The sequence below is a fragment of the Macroventuria anomochaeta genome, assembly GCF_010093625.1.
Source record: "Macroventuria anomochaeta strain CBS 525.71 unplaced genomic scaffold BU25scaffold_5, whole genome shotgun sequence".
Lineage (NCBI taxonomy): Eukaryota > Fungi > Ascomycota > Dothideomycetes > Pleosporales > Didymellaceae > Macroventuria > Macroventuria anomochaeta.
The window spans coordinates 414,262-438,111 of NW_022985366.1; the positions used below are offsets into that span (position 1 = coordinate 414,262).

The following is a 23,850-nucleotide window of genomic DNA, read 5'->3' on the forward strand; positions in this document are numbered from 1 at the left end:
TGCATTTAGGACCGCATGCCCCTTATGCTAGTCTTCACGCTTTATCTTCACACCACTAGCCCCGCCTACACACTCCCCTTATCGCGGGTGTTTATCTCCACCTGACAGCGTGCGTGCATCCAAACAAACGCGTTCCATGTTCGTGCACACTACCGCAACCGAACACCTCCCGCTATGGTGAACGAGCGGCCGAAGCAGTTCGGCGGCATGCCGCGCTTCAGTGGCGCTCAACGGCCTCGGTATAGGAGCAGCTGGTTTGGGGCTCGGTAAAAGCAAGGGCGTTAAACGACACACAGAATGATCAATTTGCTGATCAGATGTCCGGGAAGATACAGGGAGCTACTGTTCAAGGTGTGACCAAGGGCGATATTCGGTAAGCACATTTCTACTGCAAACTCTTCGTCAGATTCAGGGCAACTCGCTGATCATTTGTACAGAAGGCTAGCGCGTCGCGAAGGAGTCAAGCGCATATCAGTAACAATCTACGACGACGTCCGGCAGGCTCTCAAGGCGCGTCTGAACGATGCAAGTAAACCCTCAATACTGGACACGGCGAGTACGACTAACATGTGTATAGATTTAGCGAGAAGTCATCGCCGTGGTTGAACACACAGGCCGCAAGACAGTCTGCGTGACAATCATCTTCATCCTGAACCACGTAAGTTCCTCACTCTTCTCTTTTGTGGGATCACAGCTCACTCGGAATAGCAAGGCCGTCAGCTCTATGGATTCGATCCTTCGTTTGTTGGACGCTGTCATTGAACTTGACTGAACACCTGAATATTTACACGATCCAACGTATGGTTAATAACAGAGGAACTACGAACGATAACATATCGAATTTTAACTCAGGCCACCAGGAGAGGGCGCAATCATGGATACATGCTAAGCATACCAAGTCAGGTGCATACAGCACACAAACCATGAGGTCTTCCTGACAACCACAATATTTTGGATGCAAACTTATCAAAATTATGTTACTTCATCCAGGATCATGTCAAAACATTGTGCATGCTTTGATGGCTACCGGCGCCACAGTGGCTTACCCCGCTTCCTCCACTAGCACGTGCCCTTGAATTTCACCTTGCACTTCCTGACCTGTAATATCGCTCGCTCCATTCCCTCTCTCGGACTCGGGCTCCCGCCACACATCGTCAAGATGGTGTACTACTTCTCCTCAAACACTGTTACGCCCTCAGCCTTCATCTACGTTGGCAAAGACAAAGTTGAAAGTTCGTGGCCAGCATTCAAGCTCTACCCAAATTTGCTTGCACTCGACAACATATACCTGTGAATGTACACTTACATGCGTTACAGATGAGGAGCTTATCAAGTTTGGCTGGGATGAAGATGTCTGGTTTCACGTCGATAATCTCTCTTCGGCACATATCTACGTTCGACTTCCTGAGGGCGAGAGCTGGGACAAGATTAGCGAGCCATTGTTGATTGACTGTGCGCAGTTGACAAAGGCGAACAGTATCGAAGGTATGTATAGCTGATTACTTATCTGCATCAAGATCTAGCTTGAAGGAGGAATGTTGACGGGCCACAGGCAACAAGAAGGACAACATCACAGTCATCTACACACCATGGTCGAACTTGAAGAAGGACGGGAGCATGGCCGTTGGTCAGGTTGGGTTTAAGGACAACAAGAAGGTACATTGTCTCAATATTGATATTCAACTCTCCTTAGTACTGATATGGTCATAGGTCAAGCGTATACATGTTGTAGCGCGCGAGAACCCTATTGTGAACAGGCTCAACAAGACAAAGGTTGAGAAATTTCCGGATTTGCGGGAAGAGAAGGAAGCTCGGTTGCGCGAGCTGAGGAAGAGGGATCAAGGTGCTCGTGACGCAAGAGTAAGTGCTTCTAGCCTTTTCTCTTTTCTCCTCCACAAGACACATCCATGCTCTCTTCTGCAAGTCTGCAGTTGTAGCTGGTTTGATACCAGTCAGCTCTTCGTAGAGCTGCGACTTTTCATACGACTATGGCCACTTTCGTATTGCTCTCTGACACTGCCTACAGCGAAAGGAGGAGGCCCGAATCGCAAAGGAGCGCAAGGAGCTCGCATGGCAGCGAGACCATGCCTACGACGATATGATGTCGGAGGAGAACATTGCGAATTCAAGCAACCAGGACCGGGACGAGGACTTCCTAGACGACTTCATGTAGTGCGTTGCAGTCGCTTTCTTCCTCCAGCGACATTTATAGCATGGGTATGCGGCGGACAGGCGTTCAGCGACGGCTTCGGTGAAAGCTTATTGCCCAGGGTCTCGCGAGGTCATGAATGGGATACAGATTCCCATGTTTTCGTTCAACATGCGAATGTTGTGGTTGAAGGTATCGTAGGCGGTCGTGCGGATCTCGAGCTCTTCACGAGTGCTGCTCTCATCAGTACTTGTCGAGTAATCATTGCATCGACAACACACACCGAGCCCTGGTCTTCCCCCTCCGACCACCACCTCTGTCTTGATACCACCAAGTATACAAAAGATTCTTTACGATCTTGTGTTCTAGACCATTTTGTTTCGCAGCGTATTTCAGGAACTCGAGAGTGTTCGTGATCTTCTGCTGATCAAAATCGCTGCTAGTGCCTTTGCGAAAGGCTACGCGGAGTCGGTCGCGCAAGGTGAATCGTGCAGGCTTCGAGAACTGAATAGCCCTCAAGCTGTGTCGTAGAACATGTCTGTAGGCATGAACGACCGCTTCGTTCGACATGGTGGTGAAACCATCAAGGTCGCAATGCGCTCGAGCTTCGATTGGCTGCTGACGGCTTATGTAATGGCCGCGGCGTGTCGCCTCACGCCCGCGCTCAGCTGCAACCGTCCGAGTCCTGACCATCACTCTCAACCCGCCTGCTCTTTCTTGCAACCGGGGCGTATAGAACACCATAGACTCGTCTGAACCATTGCTGTCTCCTTGCAGACACATTGCGCACCGTGCTAACTACTGACTACCACAGCACAGCTTCATTTAGACTGTAGACGCCACCTTCTCTCCTGTCATCCTACCTCAGCGCGGTTTATGGCCATCGCCGCACACTAAAATCATGGCAAGGATACATCATGCACGCCCGCAACAGCAGCAGGGTGCCAGTCGTGCTATGGCGATTGAGAAGACTCGCGCCGTCGTGAAGAAGAAGAAGCCGTATAAGATTGTCCTGGAAGCCGTTACTCAGGAGAAGAAGAAGCTACATTCAATCGTCCGTTGTCACCTGGTTATACCGCGCATCCTCAACTGACACTCACACAGCTGACATACGCCTCGAATGCTCCCCAAGGGTTTGGTTTCGTTCCAGCCGGACACCCAGAGATCACCGAGTGGTGCAAAGAGCAGTGTCGCCAACGGAACCTCGATGTGCACGTCGTCTCGGTCAGCAGCAGCCCCACTTTGAAGCATAGTCATAAACTGACTGTACTACAGGCGAAACCCAAGAACAAGACGCATGCCGATCCCGAAAAGCTCTCGCACCATGTCCACCGTATTGGTCACCACTTCCCTCTCGACATAATAAAGCTCGCGTGCAGCAAGTTTGGTTACGAGTACGACGAAGAGTCCGGTCTGCGCAAGACCAGGGCTAGTGACAGAGAGAACTGGATGATACAACAGGTTGAGAGCTATTCGACCAGACAGGCACTACATGGTCGCCCAACGACTAAGGAGGGGACGAAGGACCACATCAGTGGCGCCGTGCGTGAAATGTTCCCAAAGATACCCGAAGCGGATCTGTCCTCCATCGTCAACCATGCTTTCGAAGAGGTAGATACACGTCCTCCGTATTGGTAAGTTGCGTGTGTACTTACATTCGACAGGGCACAAACCGAGTAGGTAACGCAAAGGAACTCCCTCTTGCTCGTCGGGTCCAACTTGCTGTTGTCGCACACATCCGTCACACCTATACAGATTACGACAAGATGCTCAAGACCGGCTCCTGGATGGAGGCTCGCCAAAAGGTCGAGCATGTGTCTCTTGCCAAACTCAAGGAGTGGAGAGATGAGACCGGCGAACAGAGCAACGAGATTGAAGACACTTTCCGAGAAGTCATCGTTCTGGATGACGATGAAAATGAGACCAGTGATGGTGGTGACACGCCTGATGAACGAGAACAAAGTATGGAGATTGTCTCTAACCGAGTGATCGCCCGAGACATACAGCTCGAGCGATACCCTCAGTATCCGCCCGCTAGTGATCATGAGCGGAGACGAGGACATGGAAGGACGATATTCGTACATCCGTATCCTCCTCCACCTCCACCACCACCAGCGTATGAGTTTCAGGCCCCACAATACCGCACACCGGCAACGCGAGCAGTTCGAGCCCATGACGAGCCAGCTCGACCTGAGCCTTTCTATGCTGCTCACAGCCGACCACCGGTTGATTCGTGAGTACAAGTGCCAATATTAAAAGACTATGCTCACGTCAACAGGCAACCTAGACCGACAGCGGTCCAGCCCGAACCGAGAAGAGCGCCGAACTACATGCGCGGTTCTGACGGGCGACTGTACGAAGTGAGTTTTTGGAAATTCGCGCCATCGAAGCTCGACACCAAAGTAGACCCTCGCCCTCCGTTCATGCGCTAACTATCGTAGTTACAACCAATCGATGATACTCCTCCCAGGGTAGAGCATAAGCCGCCCTATCGTACTGCAGCACCTCGTTATGTACAGGAAAATTACCTCCACTCCTCACCTCGTGTTGATGCACAGTCTAGCAGGGTTCCGCTACCACCATCTAGGCGTACCACTGAACAGGAGACTGTTTTGCCTTCCGTGGAGCGTGAGACTGTCGATCTTGTCTCTCCTCCACGGACAGCAAACGAACAACGCCCTGTTCCTGAACGCAATGACATGCCCAGAGAGTATGACGATCTTCAATCTTTCAAGCGAAAGGCATATCCTCCAATTCCACAACCTATAGACAGGTCTTACGAACAGTCCGTCAAACGAAGGAAACCACCTCTTCGTGAGCAGGAGATCCACTCAAGACCACAGGCTGCTATGCATCCGCACATGCGAGAGTACCCACCCATGGAGACGCGCAGCCGGTACAGAGCACATCCGTCGCAAGAAATCATTGACCTAACCTCTAGTCCACGGCGACCACCTTTTGGAAAGGCCGGTGATCTTTCTGTTGCCGCACAAGGCTACCCAGCTGTGGGTGCAAGCAATCATGCCTACGTTCCGGAAGTACAGCGTCGTTCACCGGTGAGGAATGACTATCATGACCAATCTGTTGGAGCGCGACCTTATGCTTACATACCTGAACATGACAGGGTGTATCAGAAGCGTCCCCCACCAGCACATGAGTATATTCCCTTGAGGAGATGACATATCGCATTCACTTGTCGAACAACAAAACGTTCGGCCTTCATGAAGTGCAAAGCTTGACGGTTTCACGTACTGCGAGGCCAGTATGTGCGAGTTGGAAGTTTCCTTGGCGTTTCTATCTTGCAAACGATACCCCTTCCCTTCTGTCCCTGTTGCATTTCAGGAGTTCAGAATGTCCTTCCTTGGATACCTCCATGGGTGGCGTACCTGTTTGGTCGTATGGATGGCAGCATTATGGACATACGATTGCATGCTGGTATGCATGTCTCCTCATCGTTAGGAGGCACGGATTGGGCCGGCTCTCACAGGAGAGGCAGGAATGTGGTTGTGTAAAACGTATCTACGAAAACGATGCGGTTCAGCGACCGAGGTGGTTGTCAACGTGTGTATATGAGTACTGGTCGCAACTGTACATCAATCAACCAAGAAGCAATGCTCAATACACTACGCAGATCTTTCCTCTACAAACCTCGAAACCGATTGAAGCAGCCACAGATGCAGCCTGGCAAGCACAACGAACGCAACAGCCTCGTGATCGTTCACAAGGCTGAGCGAATCGGGAGCGGTGGATCAGATTAACATTTGCCGCGATTAGCTTGGCGCTAATTGTTTAGCAATTCAGTTGATCTCACCACTTTCGCTACGTCATATCGTTTGCATTCCAAATCAAACTAATTTGACCAGCATCTAGTTACTAGATCAACATGTGCCGCCTACCTTTCTTCCTCTTTTGCAGCTCTCCACTATCTCGCAAGCGCCATTCTTGGCCCGTTTGATCGCATGTCAACATCCACCAAAATGTGGTTCAGGTCACGCAAGAAGAACGATTGGGTCCCTGATGTTGGAGGTAACGCAGCAGATGGTAAGCCCTTCGAATCGAATCCTACACCTGTCGGCTTTTGGCACCCTTCCCTACGGAAAGTACGACATCGTGTTTTCCGAGAATGGGTCGTCACCACCGCGTTCCTGATGGCCTTCATCCTCGCCGTGCTATCGATATACTGGGGCGTCTTCTACAAGGTCCAAAATCGACTCAGCCATCTGCTCGTCTATGTCGTTGATATGGATGGTGCTGCACCTTACGACAACACTGGAAATGCACCATTTGTTGGACCTACGATCACGCAGCTGGTGCAAAAACAACTGTCATCTGGCATGCCGACACTGGGATGGGGCATCCGTCCTGGCTCCGATTTCAACAACGATGTATTGGAGGTTCGACAGGCTGTGTACAACTGGGATGCCTGGGCTGCGATCATTATCAATCCCAATGCTTCGGCGTTGTTGTATCAAGCTGTTGCGACCGGCAACGCTTCGTACGACCCACTCGGTGCTTGTCAGCTGGTCTACCAGGATGCCAGAGACGACACGAACTGGTACGACTTCATGCTGCCGCTCATCAGCCAGTTCATGACACAAGCAACGAGCCAAGTTGGCCAGCAGTGGGCGCACATGGCACTCCAGAACGCCAGCGACCCTACAACTCTGGCTAACCTCCAAGCTGCACCACAAGCCATCAGTCCTGCGATTGGATTCTCAGAGTTTAATCTTCGACCATTCTTCCCATACACTGGCATTCCAGCTGTATCCATTGGCCTGATCTGTAAGTCATTACACTATTATAGTACACGTGTAGCTTCTGACGCATCTACTCAGACCTGATCATTATCTCCTTCTTCAGCTTCTCCTTCTACCTCCCCATCCACATGACCTACATCAACCCACAAGGCCACCCGCCCCTACAATTCTCCCAAATGATCCTCTGGCGCTGGTTTGCCACCCTGAGCGCCTACTTCATGCTCTCGCTCGCCTACTCTTTCGTCTCCATGGCCTTCCAGATCAACTTCACGCACACCAACCCGATCACCTCTGAAATCCAGGTCACGGACGTCGCATACGGTAATCCCGTGGCGTATGGACATGGCACGTTCTTGGTGTACTGGATGCTGAATTTCTTCGGCATGATTGCGCTCGGGCTGGCTTGTGAGAATGTTGCGATGGTTGTAGGTGCGCCGTGGATGGGGTTGTTCTTGATCTTTTGGGTTATCACGAACGTGTCAACGGCTTTCTACGATATTGAGATCGCGCCTGCTTTCTACCACTGGGGGTACGCTTGGCCGTTGCATTCAAGTGAGTTTCCCCTGTCTTTCGTTGCGATCGATGCCGCTGACTTGGTTCTAGTTGTTGAAGGTAGTCGCCAGATTTTGTTCGGGTTGCACTCGCGCATTGGACTTGATTTTGGCATCTTGATTGCGTGGGGCGCGGTTAATACGGCGTTCTTCCCACTCTGCTGTTGGTTTATGAGGTGGAAGAAGCAGAGGGGTGTGGCAGAGTACTGGGAGAGTTAGACAGTACGATATCAAATGTGAAATGCAGGGTAGAGGTGCGATAGGATAACGGTATAGAACAATGTAATGTATATGTTATTGAGGCTTTGAGCATGGTGAATCTTGAAGGTTGTCAAGCCAGCAAAACACGCTACGACGTGCTAGATCGCGTGGCTACCATTCGATCAGCCAACACTTCTTGGATGCCTTAGTGATACTTATAAGAACGAACAGCAACAGCTTCTGAACTTAATGAAACCGAAATTATAAACTCGAGCTTTTGATCCTTTTCTGTATTACCGAGGTGGATTCACTTGACGTAGTCATGATGACCTCAGATCTCCGTCGTACCTGGCCAGGGTGATCGTCGTCATTTCTACAGTCATGCAAGCGTTCAGCATTACAACTACACACCGCGCACTTTGCAATTGATTCAAAATCACCTCAATCGCACTTACCGTCTATCAAATTGGTCAAACGACTTACGATTCACCTAACAACATTCTCATATGACGATGCCGTTCCTCCACCCCATCACACGCACCCTGCGCACCACACGCACCCTCCGCACATTCACCACCACCCGCCCGCTTGCCCAAGAGCTCAAGCGCGGCCCCGACATGCGCTCCAACAAGCCCGACCAGAGTGCCAACTCGTCCGCGAAACCCAACGCCGACGCGCGCTCAAGCACACTCAACACCGACAAGCAGTCCAGCGCCTCCACGGAAGAGCACAAGAGCGGCGACGACCACCCTGCGAAGCAGCCAGACCAGCAGGCACAGCCGACGAGGAGCACGGGCATAGGTGGTGGCGAGGAGGTGAAGGGTGGGAAGGAGGGTCAGGATCAGATTAGTAAGAGTGGGAAGAAGAACCTTGCTGGGCAATAAGAGTTGTAGGGGATTCTAGGAGGGAGGGAAAAGGAGGATTGCTAGATTGATACATCGGCAAATGTCAGTACATCAGGTCTTACTTCGCTTGCAGTCCGAGGTATGGAGATCGTTGTGATATGTGCGCGCTGTTCCCTCGTGAGCACGACGGTATTGACCGGAGGTGGCAGGATGTTCTTGCCGCCATGGTAGCCGAGCAATGGTAGGGGTTCCAAGACCTGGGTACCGAGTCAGAGGCCGCTGCCAGTAGGTACTCACCCGGGCAGCCGAAGCGTGAGTATCGTTCGTGAGTACGGCATGATCGACGCGATGGGGGCAATCACCGTCAACTCTCCTCGAAGGTGGAGCTTGCCGGAGCTCCGCGAAGCCCTACGGTGAATAGCGAGATAGACCTGGCAGTCCCTGCGGCCAAAAGTCAGGATCATTAATAGTGTACTGAAAGGCGGCAGGAGCTCGAGGATGTCCAAGCTATCGGTGCATCGTATGATGAAACCCAGGCAGCTGGCAGTATACGATCGATGTTCGATAAGACATCTATAGCTAATCGGCTCGAGATCGAGAGTGGAATGGCTGCAACAGAGATGCTGCTATAGAAATAGGCATATCGCTGGCGGGCGGCCTTGAACTTGGGGATCCGGAAAGGAGGGAACATGTGAAGTGCAGGATGAGAGTGCAGGTGCTGCGGGGGTAAGCACGTTGCTAGAGGTGATAGGGGTGGTCTTGGACCTGACCATACCCTACTGGGTTATCTTGGTATAGCATGGTCCGAGGGTAGAAAGATAACGGCGTGGCTGACACGTAATTCCGGAGACTTGTGATAAACGTGGTTTGCAGCCGTGATGAAGGTGAATCTAACGCAGGTAGTGACTTGCCACTGTGAGGTAGCCTGGAATTGTTCCTACATCTTTTGACAGACAACGTAAGGCTTGAGGTGTGCCGCATGAGGAACCAAATCCTAGGGAACGGATTGGCTACCGAGAAAGCAGAGCACACCCGTAGTCGGTAAGGTCATTTCGGCAATGACTGACCGTATTCAGAAACTGCTGCTGCCATCTGTATTGCAACTAGTTGCTGCTGTTGTGAGGGTTGAGCTAGATGAGACCTGTTGCTCGCCTGAAGGTCTACTAACTGTAGCCTTCAGACGCCCAAAGCAGCTTGTACCACAATTGCAAACACATTGCTTTTGTCATTGATATCGGAACGTTTGAACGGGCGACGGCTCGAGGTCAAGCCCAAAAGCAACGAACCGTTGGAGCGGGCAGCGCACAGACCGCGCGCTGGTGGGTCTTGCCGCCATGGCGTATACCTCGGCGTCGACGTGCAGCATCCTTGGACCTCGAGTGCGTATCGGTCCCGGCAGAGTGAAACCTTTCTTACTTTTGCCGTGCTTCCTAGGATCATGAGTAGCACTTGTCAACCACTGGAACTCCATAATGCCGCATCAAAAGCACGACCAGGCCGCTGCAAAGTGAGATATTGAATTGATATCCTTCCGCGCTTTCTCCACGCTTCACCCCACGTCATACCTCGATATCTAAGCTTCCGTAGCGCTCTATATTACGGCCAGTAGCTCAGTCCATACGCTCTGGAGCTTGCATATCGAAACCATACCTCCCGAGGCTCATACTAGCTGCGCAACTCGCACATTGCTGCGCTCAGCTTGCTGCTCATCTGACAGGCCGCGAATGAACACTACAACATAGTTATCTGCGCAAACGCACACAGAATACGCCATGGCTCCAGGGTAAGCTAAAAAGAAAACCCCTACTGCGCACTATGTCACATCAATATGGCGCGCGAACTGCCATATCAAAGGTCTAACACACATATTTCTAGGTCGATGAGAGAGACCATCAAGGCTCTCGACAACACCTTCAGCGCCCCTGAAGTACCCTATCCGCTACCTGGCGAACTCCGCGCGACTATACAGAGCTTTCTCGACCGCTACGACAACATCGACGACCACGATTCGCAACGATTTCACGAAGACCTCCATGCACTGTATCAACGGCATGTCGCGGAGGATGCGGCTAAACACGGCGCATTTGTTTCGACACTGCGACTAGTACGCCCAGCTCTTACTGGAGAGGCGAGGTTGACGATCTGGTGGAATCTAGTTCTGAAACCCACAATCGATGGAATAGGGCACAAGAGGCATGAAATCGAGGATGCAAGAGAAACTGTGCAGAGCATACTGGTGTATGATTCCGAGGAGGACCAGAGCGGAGAACATGCTCGTTTGTCGAAGCTGTTCATTAAGAAGATTCTGGATGCATACCTCGTTAGAACCGACGTCTCAGCCTCACCCGAGAACGCTGTGTCGCCCGAAAATGAGTTCATTGCGAACGAGCTCGAGAGTGTCCTGGTCACGTTTGGAAGAAAGATGCCGAAGGTAAGCCGTATGAACCCATGCTTTGGCAAGCGACTGACCATGGCAGTTACTCCTCTCCGCTCTTGACGAGCTGTTCGTACAGAAGCAGTACCGCATGCAAGCATTGGGTCTTTTGAGCGCTTTCGTGCGCCTACAGCCTCCTCATCTACACCTGGTGCTCGAAACTTCGCTCCTACAGCACTTGGAGAAGTGTCTCCTTGTCGACAACTCCACCGTCGTGATCGAACTTGCCCTAGTGGTACTGATCATGCTTTTACCTCACATTTGTGGAGCTCTGACGGCCGACCATCACCTCCAGAAGCTGTTCCTGATCTACAGCAGAGTCCTATGTTGGGACAAGCTGAGCAAGTCTGAAGATCACATTGCCGGGAGGGACCAAGATGAGAGAGATTTCGAAGACAGCGACGAAGAAGAGGAAGAGGAGGATGCAGAAAGCGACCAAGCATGGGAGCAGCTGCAGCCGGCAGAAGGGGAGGAGGGAGGTTCGCCAACACTTATGCACTACTTCACCTTCCTGTACGGATTGTTCCCGCTGAACTTCATGAGCTTTATCAGAAAGCCTAGGAAGTATCTGAAGTCTCTCAACTTCCCGGGCGCGAGGGACTTTGATCTTGACCAGGATCTCATCTATAGCCGAACTGAACCCTACCGGACTGTGCATCTCTTGCACCCGAACATGTTCACGACAACTATCGAAGAGGAGCTGAGTGAGAACAGGTGGTTGAAGAGTGACCCTGCAGATGTCGTTACCGAGTGTATGGATCTCTGTGTGGCTGTGTCAGCAACGCTGGAAGATCCTGGACCTCCTCCTACAACCAAGCTTCCGCCTGTGCCACCTCTACCCGAGGTTCCAGCAGAGTTCGCCTTAGATGACACGGGAAACGACTCTGATGTAAGCTGGAGAAACACCCAGTCTACCATGTTCGTCCCTCCAGCAGACGCGCCCGTCCTGCCAGAGACCATCGAGATGCCGTTGAGGTCAAAGTCAGTTGTGTCTGTGAAGTCCTTCAAATCGGCCTCGCCCCTACTGAAGACTCACGACATGACGGATTCACCAACCCTACCACCTGCAAAGGAGGCCTTGAAGCAAAACTTGCTCGGCGCCTCCACCGCATCCTCGCAGCGACGAGTAAACCCACAGCCAAGCCTGGATAGCTTTGCGCGTTCAGCAGCCGGGACTATTTCGCCTCCACACCCGCACGTTGATTTCCACAACCAGACGATGTCATCGTTGCAGCGTGAAATCATGCTTCTTCGAAACGACCTGAACTTCGAACGCTACTTGAAGCTTCAGCACCTCTCGCACATCGGGCAGCTACAGCGAAAGCATATCCGAGAGGCTGCGGCAGAGGCAGACACTCAGAACTTGATTAATACCAACAAGACATTGAAGGCTAGGCTCACAAAGGCGAACGAGCTGTATGCTCAGCTCAAGAAGGAAACGCTTACTAGCCGTAACCAATCCAAGAAGTGGGAGAGCGATCTCAACGCCAAGGTCCGGGTATACAGAGACAGCGAAAAGACATGGCATAGCGAAGAAGACAGTCTGCGCTTTGAGCTGCAGAGAACACAGTCTGACTGCGAGCACCTCAAGAAGATCGTTGAGAAGGCCGAAGCTGAGCAGCTGAGGGCTGAACAACGCACAAGAGCCCTCGAGTATGAACTCGAAGACTACAGCAACGTGCGCCACGAGCTCGAGACTGCGCAGCAGAAGATGATAGAGTATGAGGAGCAGACTCAAGACCTCCACAGTCTCATTCAGGAGCGTAACGACTTGCGTAACGACCTCGAGATTGCGAACATGCGCCTGAACAGTCGCGAGGCCGAACGTGAACGTTCCATCACGGCTTACGAACGGCGTATTATGACACTGGAGCAACGTCTGCAAGCTACCGAAAAGTCAGCAGGGCCACAGGGACAACTGCCTGCTTCTGTTCAACAGATGCTCGACTCAGCTCTCGCAGCAAGCCAAGCCAAGCTGCAAACCTTAAAGAAGACGTATCAGAACCTCTCAGCACAACACACAGAATTGCAGATGAAGTACCAAGACTTGGAAGCTGAGCATCAAGCTGCATTGGGTCGCTTCGATATCCACGAGAAGACAGGGCACTACGAGTATGCGCAATCACAGTTGAGTCGCAACTCCAGCTTACGTGAAGCGAACAACCACACCTCACGATACCTGCCTCCACTGTCGACTGGAACTCCCATCAGCGAAGAGCGCGAGTACTTCACAGATTACCACTCTCCCAACTCAGTGAGCAGTCCAAACTCAACCATCTCACCAGCAGCACAACGCCCAGCTCGCCTAGACTCCATGCCCAGTCATGGAAGTCAGCGATCCCAAAGATCGCCCCCAGGTCCTTCGATGTATCCTGCCTTCGGTGGCGCCCTTCACCCAGACTTGTACGAACCACAAGCTCTTGCGAGAAGCGGCGCTGCGGCTCAGTCAAGTGCTAAGAGCAGTTTTTCTATCGACACAGAGGGCAGTGGCGATAAAGACAAGGTTGATCCAAAATCTGAAGTCAGGGTGTACGGCCGTGGTAAGTGGAGTATTACTGTCTGAAAGTGACATAGATGGCTAACATGGAGTAGGTGGCGCCCAGAACATTGGGAAGAAGGTTAAGGATAAGGAGCAAAAGAAGTCATCCTCCTCTAAGACAGGGGGCTTCCGTGGTCTTAGAGGGATCATGTGAAGCAGAGCTGACACAGTTGCCACGCCTACAGACGCATCTCGATGGATTGGGAGGGACATCGGTCGTTTCTGCGTCAGGGACGGTACTCTTGTTGCGTATCACTGCTTTCGTCACTGCAAAGTGGTAGTCACAGCACCAACGCAAGCGAGAGCGTCCTGAGCGCTAAGTAATAGCTACGAAGTACTCACCACCTTTGCTCAAACTGAACAAGGCATACCATCATTAATCAATATTGTGTAATACCGTTCCTCTAGGTCATGCCGTTTCAAGACCTTATGGAGAAAGAAGAGGTGAATGTGGTGGTGGTGGCGAAGGCGAAGATGAGGTGGCGTGGGATGATGGTGAAGCAAACAGCCCAAGTGTTCGGTGTGTGGCTCATCTCAAGACGTCTGTTTCATCAAGCTATGTAAACCATCCCTATCGCTTTATCTCTTGGCAAATGACTGCTACCCGTCTCGGTAACTGACTTAGTTCTCATTGCCCATTCTGCGCATATGCTTCTTGTAGTCGTTGAATCTGCCGAGAAGTTCTTAGTATTCTTCCTCGCCGTCTAACAGTTGGTTCTGCAGCGCTACTTTTTCTGACTCAGTTCGTTGGTTCTTGTCGTTGAGGTTGGCAACTTCGGTCTCGAGCTTCTTGCGCACATCCTCCACAGCAGACAGCTTCTCTTGCAATTCTGTTCTCTTAGAGTCCATTCGCTGATTTTTGTTTTTCTGTTGGGCGACTTCAATCTACAGATTTTGATTTAGGTTGTAGTATCTCCAGTACTCTCGATGATTATTCTCTCGCCCCTTGCCACTGTTGGCAAGCTCCCTGCGTGCGTCTTGCTTCCCATTCTTTGCCTTGGCCAATGAGAGTTTTGAATGTGAGATCGCTGCATCCTTGACCCTTGATGCGGCTTTCAGACGCTTGTGGGATTGAAAGCGTACGAAGTCTTCATCGTCTCTGAACAGTCAGCCCCAGAATTGGTCATGTCAGGTATTCGGAACCCACAGGAACTTCTAGAGCTTTTTCACTGGCAGCTCGCTTTGCTGTCACGTTCTTGAGGTCTGTTTTGCATTAACATAATTTTAATTGTTGACATACGGTATGGAACTGACCAGAGCTTCACGGACGGTGGTGGTGTTGGCGGTCGAGCAGACAATTGGTAAACAGAATGAGACGTGTGATGATGGAAGAAAACATGAACGTCGATGTTAATCACATGTAAGAGGACTCAGTGGCGAAGTTGGGTGAACGTAAAGGTAAAGGCAGAAATTCTGGCCTTTAGATCAAGTAGAGGGAGACGATACCAACATTGTTCAATGATATATACATTCGATTTCATTATTTGTGTTTAACTGTTGCAATTATCGGTGCTTGCAAAAATGTGCAGACCCCGCTGACCTTGGTATAGTGATGCGTACAGTAGGTACATACCGTGATTCACGAGGGCGGACAGCCTTGCGAGTGGCCGTTCACCACGTTGTTGCCCTGCAGGACATGTACCAGACTGTCAATTCTGTCAACCAAGATAGAAACAGCCACTTAAAAGCCTTCATTCTTACATAACGTAAGTCTGTCGCAGTAGTGAACCAAGTTCAGGGAGGTCCGTACATTTCAGCAACCATTATATCTCACGTAGTGCTAGGTATCTTGGGGCACACAACGTCAGAGTTCAGTGAAGAACTGTACGCAAAGGGAAGAATTTGAAGATTGTACTGAGGTTGTATTGAGTGAAGCTACGAACAGTATATATAGGTGAGTAGCTGTAAACAACGTTAGTGTGACGTGGCAGTCACTCTCATAGAGGTGAGGTACGACAGGCAGGAGCACCCCAAACCGTGACACACAAAGAGTAATGTTTATGATATACCCAACGAAAGGGTGAGTCCTCCACAAGAAGACGTCAGTGAGCTGGTGCTCTGCATTGCCTAACCACGCTGTGTTTGTGGAGCTTCCCCGAGGGGGACATCAGACCAATTTAATCGATTAGAGGATGAGAGAAAGAAGAGAGGCAAGAGACAGAGGAGGAGGCCGGTTGTTGGTGAGGCGAAGAAGAAGAAGGATTCTAAGAAGGAGAGTTAGATGCTCTTGACTCAAGTAAGAAGTCATGTCATGATATGAAATGAGAGAAGTGTGTAGTAGGGCACAGTCACGGAGCTGAATAGGGTTCTGTGTGTATACTTGTCCATGGGTGATCGCAGTTCATCGTCTTGGCATGATGTTGTCGTGCTTTCTTAACATGTGATAAAGCTAGAATGCATCTAAACAAGATTGACCAAGGTGACTATGAATGGAAACGAGTCATGGAATATCGTGTATCTGTTTGAAGCAGTGATACTGTCTTTCATACTATATCCTCCTCATCCCAATGTGATCGTTGCTCTCTTGAAGAATATCTCCCACCATAAAGAACGGACTTTCAGGTAATCTTCGAGAAAGAGCCGTGAAATGGCCAATCTCGTTTCAACATTCGTAAACGGTTTCATGTCTTTGTCGACCAAGCGAGTAGGAATCACGATTTCGTCTACCCATACAAGGCCAATACGTTCGTGGTGGCCTCGCACGGTTTCAGCAACATCATACAGCATTCACTGCCCCGAAACCTGTCCTGTTCATGTGGATAGCGAGCCAGGTTATCTGCGGTCCACAGAATGCTTTTAAGAGGAGCCTCGCCGTCCAAACTCGTGTCAAGAACGTCCCATGAGGCAGACATCCTGTACCCAACCTCATCGTTCAGAGCAATACGGCTTCGAGGATGCATCATCTCCAATACGTACAGAGATGAATTAGGTGCTCACTAGGTAGATCATGCCCATATTTATATCTTGCCACTGCGGCTCGCCTTTCCAACCCACCGAGGACCAACTAGGGAACTCATGGCGACAGAGATTGGCTATGAGGGAACCAAAATAGAGTGATGTAGCTTCTACCGATGATTTACTCAGTGCGTCAGTACATTTATTGCGATAAGGAATGCCCCAAATGTGATAAACGGAGTCTCTGGCAAAAGTGTTCAGAGCGCCTACGATGGTATTGAGTCCATCAGTACCGTAAGAGAGAGTCCGCCGGCTGAATGTTTCGAGGTATGGCAATGGATCCTGCATACCAAGGCGTGAGGTACTTGATATAGGTGGTGGTATGCGTGGCTGCCAACCATTCAGCCACTGCTCATCGTCATTTGCGTTTAACAGTTCTGCCTATCGGCGACTGCCCGTGTTACAGACGAATACAACCGGAGTTTTCGTAAACTAAATCGTCTCCTGGAGAGAAACCCTTCCCGGAAACTCCAAGCATGGGATGGCCGTTTTGACTCCGTCATGTTCGGCCCAGCAGGCGTTGGTAGTGCAGACATGCAAAGCGAACCTATATCAAGGAATTCCACAGGATCTCTTGGACGTGAGGAGCAGCCGGGTAAGCCGTAGGACGGGTCCTCTCCAGCTGCAGCAATGACTGTAAGATCTGCCGACGCGTAGATGTATCCCATCTGTGAGATCTGTAGATGCTTATGTTTTGCATTGTTTTGATTGATACACTGAGTATGTCAGCCAATTCTTGAATGGTAGGAGTAGTGTTACACACATATCGATCGGCCCAGAGGTATCGGTACCCTAGCTCTCGTTATATACAAATGGTATCTTAATGCTGCCCATCTGCTCGACCTGTGCACGCTTATTGTGTGCGTTGGCCTGCTCGATGCAATGTGCACACTGACAAGCCTTTGATAATGCTTGTGCAAGGATAACATACGTATCAATCGATCCATAGATCTCTATGTTCCAGCTTTTGCGTGATATGTATGCTATGTCTTACCGTTTGTGACAATTCGAGCTATGGATCTACACCGGAGCCGTCTGGATGAATATCCATATCGCCCCAGAGGTATGAGAGTGCAACGCATTGACAATTTATAGGTACTGGTACAATGCCGAGTTCACCGCAACCGATCACCCTCAAGTCAAGCAACTGGCGTTGGTTATTTGGCGTGCAGACACCAACATTCTGGGTGCTACATTCGTGTAGCCACCGTCGGAACAGGCCACTCCCAAGGAATGCCGGCGCAGCGTTCGCACACAGCATCCACCTCATCCTGTTACTACGTCTGTAACCTCTTTCGAGCTGAACTTGAAGTCTTATCTCCATCTGCATTGCGTTTACCAGCAATGACCATCTTCCCCTTTATGTCGTGAATCGATCTTTGGCGCTGTGAAAGTAATATTCTACTGCAGGAAGCGAGGACGGGCATCAGGCCGAACTGAAGGAAAGATGTTGCAGTATATGCAACAAATGAAGGTGTAACTGCGCAGGGCAGTTAGTCAAGGGGGCCACGCAAAGCAGTAAAATCGGTATATTGTGTTGTTCTTGATCTGTGATTGTCTCTCCCCCGGCCATCATCAGGGTCTGTTTTCATGACGTATCTGTCGTTCAGAGAGAGGTAGAAAGTGCTTGTTGGAAAGAGCAAGAATACTGCACCAAAACACGTGGCACACATGACCTCCTTACTCCATAAGCCGTCACAAAAGATCATATGTATGACGCTAGCCGCGGAGCCTGGTGTGGCTGGGCTTTCAAGAGACGACCTATACAGCACAGCAAGTCCTGAACACTGGCATTGACATTGTCTCCATTATGAACTTGTTGATAGCGGATCTATGCTTTATCGTTGTAATCGTCTGCCGAGCGACGTAACGAGAGAGAGCTTGGACAAGTCGACAAGGACCTTCCGCTACGCAGAGGAACGCCAAGACAAATGCCGAGCGGAGCTTGCCGATTTAGCGCTGGCGTCAAACTCAAATCCCTGTACGCGGAAATGGCGTTGTTTAGATCTCAAGATATCACGATAGCTACTGTCACAAGTACGAGTGGCGCGTAACAGTACACAGGCTTGTGCTCCTGGCGTAAGTGAGAGATTGCCATTGTTGTACGCAGTAATGAAGGCAGTCGTTGTTTCACGATGGGCAGTGTTTGCATCTGAGGCCTATCAGAGCTGTAAGGGCTGCTGATGGATCGCGGGTGAAAGACGAGATTACACGGAAGCACCTGCCCCCATAAAGGCGAGCTTGCCGCCTTCCAAGGGCAATTGCACAGTTTCTCGCCACTTCCACAACCGCATTCACTCTTTTCAATAGTGTTCAGCGCGCCTTTCGCTCGTTTGTTTGTTAGTGGCGCTCCGCGCACGGCTTCTGCTACCCGACGCCTCGCTGTGGTTTCCCTGCTGCGCAGTGCACTAGCAGTGTTGACGATACGATTATTGTAAAAGTGTGGAGCTGCCCGCTGCTTACCTGTCGCACGAAGCCCACCCACTCGTTCTTTGTACTGTGTACGCGTACGCGCTCTACGTTGTCGCAATCATGCCTTCGGTATGTGCTCTATCAAACATCCTAGACCCTCGATCGGCGGTCCTGTGGATACTAACGGTCTGACAGCTCATTCGCTCGCTCGTACTCCTCCCCGCCCTGCTCTCGAGCATCGTCCACGCCGTAAACCCCGTCGAGGTCCGCGGCCAGGACTTCGTCGATACTGTCACAAACAAGCGATTGATGATCGTTGGCGTTGACTACCAGCCTGGAGGTCAAGCCGGATACAAGCCGACAGCGAAACAAGATGCCCTCACAGACGCAGATGTGTGTCTTCGTGACGCGGTGGTCATGCAGAAGCTGGGTGTATGTGCAATGCATAGTCTTCTCTGCAATTGCTAACGAATATAGGTGAACACCATTCGTGTCTACAACGTCGACCCCACACTCGACCACTCTGAGTGCATGTCCATCTTCAATGCCGCTGGTATCTACCTGATTCTCGATGTCAACTCGCCTCTCTCTGGCGAGAGCATCAACCGCGCCGAACCGTGGACATCGTACCACAAGGACTACCTTACGCGTATCTTCGGTGTCGTCGAGAACTTCAAGGCCTTCCCCAACACCCTCGCCTTCTTCGCTGCCAACGAAGTCATGAACGACCTCTCCACTGCCGAGTATAACCCCATGTACATCCGAGCTGTTCAGCGTGACCTGAAGAACTACATCAAGAACCATGTCGATCGCACGATCCCTGTCGGTTACTCTGCTGCTGATGTGCGCGAGATTCTGCACGATACCTGGGCTTACATGCAGTGCTCCCACAACGATGACCAGTCTTCGTCTGATTTCTTTGGGCTCAACTCGTACAGTTGGTGTGGTGAGGGTGATATGCAGAGCTCTGGCTACACCGACTTGGTCAATATGTTCCAGAACTCGGCCATCCCCGTCTTCGTAAGTCTGCCTACGATCTCCCCGGAATTGTTGCTAACATCAATCTAGTACTCCGAATACGGCTGCAATAAAGTCCAGCCCCGTATCTTCACTGAAGTCGAGGCTCTCTACGGCAGCCAGATGACCTCGCTCAGCGGCGGTCTGGTCTACGAGTACTCTCAGGAAGAGGCAGACTACGGTCTTGTCGTCATCAATGAGAACGGCACTCTGTCCCTTCGTGAGGACTTCGACAACCTTCAAGGGCAGTTCAACAAGCTGGACCTTAGCCTTATCCAGTCGACGAACGCATCGAGCACCAACATTCAGCCCCCTGAGTGCAGCATGGACCTGATCACAGCTGAAGAATTTAGCAAGAACTTCACTATCCCAGCCGTCTGCCCTGGATGCGCGGATATCATCAAGAACGGTATCAGCAATCCTAAGAACGGCAAGCTCGTTGATGTAACCGACACCAAGCCCAAGCAGGCTGTATATGGATCCAATGGTGTTCAGGTCCAGAACCTAGAGCTCACGAAGCTGACCGAGGCCAACACACCAGGCGGTTCGAATTTCAGCTCAGGAACAGCATCAGGAACAGCTAGCGGCACCGCAGCTCAGCCATCAGCGACAAAGACTGGTTCTGCTAGTAGTATGTCGATGGGTGGCTGGTGCAGCATGATTGTTCTTGGTGCTTTGCTGACTGCTATGCTTAACTAGGCGACGAGACCACTCCCATACCGACGTCGACCCCAACAGCAAAGGGCGATGCATCAAGTTTCGGCGGTAGCCAGTCGCTCTGGTTCACACTGGTGACGATCTGGCTTGTTGCGATCTGAGGCATTTTGAATAGCGGGCGCGATACAGCATCACAGACAGCGACGACATCATTTTCAAGCGACAATCTTTCGAGAATAATGGGCTAAGATAAGGCCATTCGCGGCCAGGATTGGCGAATCTTCTTTCGTGTATATGGTTGGACGATGTATACCCCTTCTTGTAGCCCTCCCTGTGGGTTGGTTGTTCACTTCTTCAAAGATACTTTTCTACGTCTACGAAAACATCTAATGCATCCCAATGACTATTTACTCTTCTCTACATTTGAAGTACATCGGTATCTCGAGGCCCAGCTTCAGTGTATTTGTCGTTGTACAGCGCGTGAAGGTAGGGAAGGGAGCAGGCAAGGGACGGAAAAACTGGGTGGGCAAGTCCATCCGAAGACTCACCATTACCACAACAAACACAACAAAGTACATATGACGTCGGATCTGCTCATTCACGGACAATGAATCCCCGGTATGATCCCTAGGACAGACCTCGCCTTTTGGTATCCAGCCGAGGAATGCCTTTCCAATCATGCATCGGTCGGTTAGGGTTCATGTGCTTCTGGTAGCTTATGTATTTGCCAGCCTCCTGCCGTAGCCTCTGTAATTCACGCCAGTTGTTTGAAACAATCTTGCAGTCACTGCTCCATTTAACGAACCTTCCGATCTTCACATTCAGCTCGCTCTTGTCCGGTTTGCGCGTAAGCCCGAAGCATTTAAGAAGCCAGTGATGCAATGTTCTTCAGAGAGGGTCAAGACATACTCGCGTGGTGTTATGCGCGCCGACATTGAGGGGTAAAGTCATGACTAGAAAAAATGCTGGTGCTGTATCTAGAGAGAACTGTTAGAAAAGCTCTGCAGCTTCAAGTTGACGAGGTCGTTTGGGTGAGGGTTTCCGTGCGACATGATGATACGTTATATCAGGTGAACCGTCTATGGATTGGATGCTTGCAGGGTGGTTCAGTGCTACGCAACAACTTCACGTCCACAATCTTATGGTACATACTGTGGGACGGACAAATCCAAAACGCTTCGGCGAGCTGGAATTCAGTCAGAAGTCAATGTGTGGGTAGGGAAGCAGAAGCGTGAAAAAGGAAGGACGTGCGATTGTGGACGAAGCAAAGGTGACGTTACGAGCCACTGTAACAACCGAATTGCCCACGCGACACTCCCGTAGGGATGCAAATACCCATAATAACGATTAAAAACTCGAATTTCCAGCCCCCCACTTTATCAACATGATTTTCATAACATCGGTGTGGACGGAAGCGGCGTCGAAAAGGGCAGGAGCCAAGGCGAAGATCTTATCGCAGGTCTTAGCATGATCGACTTCGGACAAAGCCTTCGTATAGTTGATCGCGCAGGGCTGGCGTTACTGCTTGTTATTCGCCGACGAATGCCTCCCGGCAGTGCTTGCATGGTCTTGTTTGTGGATGAAGAAATCAGCCAAGCATGCCATTTCAATCCCTGGATGTTTTGACGACCACTACCCATCTCAGAAGGCACCTTCTGTACGAGCGAAGGAAACCAAGACTGAAAAGAGCAGGCGTGTGGATGTCGCCGATAAAGTCAGGACTATAAACGAAGCACCTTTGCCAGCAGTGAGAAGATGGCTCTAGCGCTTCACAAGGGACGTTTTGTTTTCTTCAACACATCATTATAGTCAGAATGGTCTGCAAAACAGTCCTCGCTAGCGTGGCCATTGGTACCATTGCTTTAGCCACTGCCTTCACGCCGAATCTTAACGCAGCAGGGGAGGAGTTACGGTTGATCAAGACGTCTGATGTTGACAACGGCACATGGTACACCGAGCAAGAGAAGCTGGATCTTTTCATCTCAACACCTTCATGTGCCCACTTCATGGACATCACGGAGACTCAGGTTCGTCAGATGCTTGTTGATGCACGCGAGGCCTATTGTTTGGTATCTGACATTGGTTGAGGAGCTCGAGGCACACCGTGTTGCTGTTGCAAACGGGTTCAAAGTTGACAAACGCCAATCTGCAACGTTCCCTTCGGCGGCCGCTCACCAAGCAGAGGCAAACCCCTTGATCGATCAAATTAGCAAGACCAACCCCAAGACCTGGGCTACGACATTGACCAATATTCATAACCGGTACTACAAGGGATCTTATGCTGCATCATCAGCCACGACTGTCTACAATCTCGTCAAGAATGTTGCTGCTGCGAACACGAAGATCACTATCAAGCAGTTTACTCACAGCTACAACCAACCGTCTGTGATCGCCACGATTCCTGGAACCTCGTCCAACGTTATCATTGTATCTGGACACTTCGACTCGATTAATCAGGCCAATCCTACAACGGGTCGGGCTCCTGGGGCCGATGACAACGCCTCCGTAAGTATTGCATTGCAGATATTTGAGATCACAATCTGACTGGTCTAGGCCGTTGTCACCATCCTTGAGTCTCTCCGTGTTTTGGCAGCGGCCAAGTATGCCCCGAAGAACACCCTCGAGTTCCACTTCTATTCTGGCGAGGAAGGCGGTCTCTTGGGTGCTCGTGCTATCATGCAAGACTACGTCAACCGCAGCGTCAAGGTTCTTGCTGTCATGAACCAAGACATGACTGCGTATTCTCCCAATCACAATATCGCAGTCTATACTGACTACGTGAGCACACCGCTGAGCAACTTTATCATTAAGTTGGTGCCGGTGTACACTGCTCTGCCGGTGATTACGGATCGATGTGGGTACGCTTGCAGTGACCAGTGAGTTCTCACTTATACAATCAACAAGTTGCGTCATTGCTTGCTAATGGTTATTGTAGTGGTGCTGCATATGACGCGGGCTACCCTGCTGCCTACGTCTGTGACGAGAACATGGTGGACGCGACGCCTTACCTTCACACCGCCAACGATGCGCTTTCGACTATGGACTTCGACCACTTGCACCAACATGTGCGTTTGACAGTAGGTTTCCTGGTGGAGGGCTCCTACTTTTGAGCAGCCTCCGATGGAATAAGAGCGTCGCTTGACAGGCGTGCTTCAGGACGTAGTCGAATGCAGTCAACATTTCCTATTGTTAGCGCCTTCTACTCATGAATTTTCATCCTCGGAATCGGAATCACACAGAATGCAAGATTACAGTGTGGAAGTGGTCTTCACGACGTGTCTCTGAACGTCGTAACACACATACACTAAGGCTGCAATGGGAAGGTATAGGCGG

At 50.8% G+C, this 23,850-nt stretch overlaps 8 protein-coding genes across 8 annotated transcripts; 7 read left to right on the plus strand and 1 right to left on the minus strand.

Moving 5' to 3' along the window:
- The first annotated feature begins 1,117 nt into the window (after window positions 1–1,117).
- Window positions 1,118–2,453, plus strand: BU25DRAFT_360956 (DUF814-domain-containing protein). Its single transcript, XM_033703684.1, has 5 exons — window positions 1,118–1,232; window positions 1,318–1,485; window positions 1,553–1,656; window positions 1,711–1,860; window positions 2,027–2,453. Exons 1-5 carry the CDS (start codon window positions 1,160–1,162, stop codon window positions 2,171–2,173), a joined length of 642 nt encoding a protein of 213 aa, XP_033565281.1. The 5' UTR covers window positions 1,118–1,159; the 3' UTR covers window positions 2,174–2,453.
- On the minus strand, window positions 2,024–2,719 carry BU25DRAFT_385956 (DUF1763-domain-containing protein; the record flags this gene model as incomplete). The annotated part of the gene is made up of 2 exons (XM_033704380.1): window positions 2,024–2,383; window positions 2,427–2,719. The coding sequence occupies 2 exons, from the start codon at window positions 2,717–2,719 to the stop codon at window positions 2,260–2,262; spliced, it is 417 nt and encodes a 138-aa protein (XP_033565282.1). The 3' UTR covers window positions 2,024–2,259.
- A 331-nt stretch (window positions 2,720–3,050) lies between these two features.
- BU25DRAFT_333436 (uncharacterized protein) lies at window positions 3,051–4,386 on the plus strand (the record flags this gene model as incomplete). Its single annotated transcript, XM_033702482.1, has 4 exons — window positions 3,051–3,203; window positions 3,254–3,373; window positions 3,425–3,760; window positions 3,814–4,386. 4 exons carry the CDS (start codon window positions 3,051–3,053, stop codon window positions 4,384–4,386), a joined length of 1,182 nt encoding a protein of 393 aa, XP_033565283.1.
- Window positions 4,387–6,297: 1,911 nt separating this feature from the next.
- BU25DRAFT_333863 (uncharacterized protein) lies at window positions 6,298–7,676 on the plus strand (the record flags this gene model as incomplete). Its single annotated transcript, XM_033702505.1, has 3 exons — window positions 6,298–6,931; window positions 6,985–7,458; window positions 7,510–7,676. 3 exons carry the CDS (start codon window positions 6,298–6,300, stop codon window positions 7,674–7,676), a joined length of 1,275 nt encoding a protein of 424 aa, XP_033565284.1.
- A 393-nt stretch (window positions 7,677–8,069) lies between these two features.
- On the plus strand, window positions 8,070–8,579 carry BU25DRAFT_407651 (uncharacterized protein). Its single transcript, XM_033705598.1, has one exon. The coding sequence runs from the start codon at window positions 8,171–8,173 to the stop codon at window positions 8,540–8,542; it is 372 nt and encodes a 123-aa protein (XP_033565285.1). The 5' UTR covers window positions 8,070–8,170; the 3' UTR covers window positions 8,543–8,579.
- A 1,318-nt stretch (window positions 8,580–9,897) lies between these two features.
- Window positions 9,898–13,953, plus strand: BU25DRAFT_437652 (uncharacterized protein). Its single transcript, XM_033709016.1, has 4 exons — window positions 9,898–10,286; window positions 10,379–10,934; window positions 10,981–13,477; window positions 13,530–13,953. The coding sequence occupies exons 1-4, from the start codon at window positions 10,276–10,278 to the stop codon at window positions 13,628–13,630; spliced, it is 3,165 nt and encodes a 1,054-aa protein (XP_033565286.1). The 5' UTR covers window positions 9,898–10,275; the 3' UTR covers window positions 13,631–13,953.
- A 4,527-nt stretch (window positions 13,954–18,480) lies between these two features.
- Window positions 18,481–20,929, plus strand: BU25DRAFT_385970 (glycoside hydrolase family 72 protein). Its single transcript, XM_033704381.1, has 4 exons — window positions 18,481–18,972; window positions 19,039–19,275; window positions 19,321–19,863; window positions 19,912–20,929. The coding sequence occupies exons 1-4, from the start codon at window positions 18,964–18,966 to the stop codon at window positions 20,557–20,559; spliced, it is 1,437 nt and encodes a 478-aa protein (XP_033565287.1). The 5' UTR covers window positions 18,481–18,963; the 3' UTR covers window positions 20,560–20,929.
- A 1,331-nt stretch (window positions 20,930–22,260) lies between these two features.
- On the plus strand, window positions 22,261–23,720 carry BU25DRAFT_481565 (bacterial leucyl aminopeptidase). The gene is made up of 4 exons (XM_033711097.1): window positions 22,261–22,581; window positions 22,649–23,022; window positions 23,071–23,393; window positions 23,453–23,720. Exons 1-4 carry the CDS (start codon window positions 22,332–22,334, stop codon window positions 23,625–23,627), a joined length of 1,122 nt encoding a protein of 373 aa, XP_033565288.1. The 5' UTR covers window positions 22,261–22,331; the 3' UTR covers window positions 23,628–23,720.
- The last annotated feature ends 130 nt before the right edge of the window (window positions 23,721–23,850 follow it).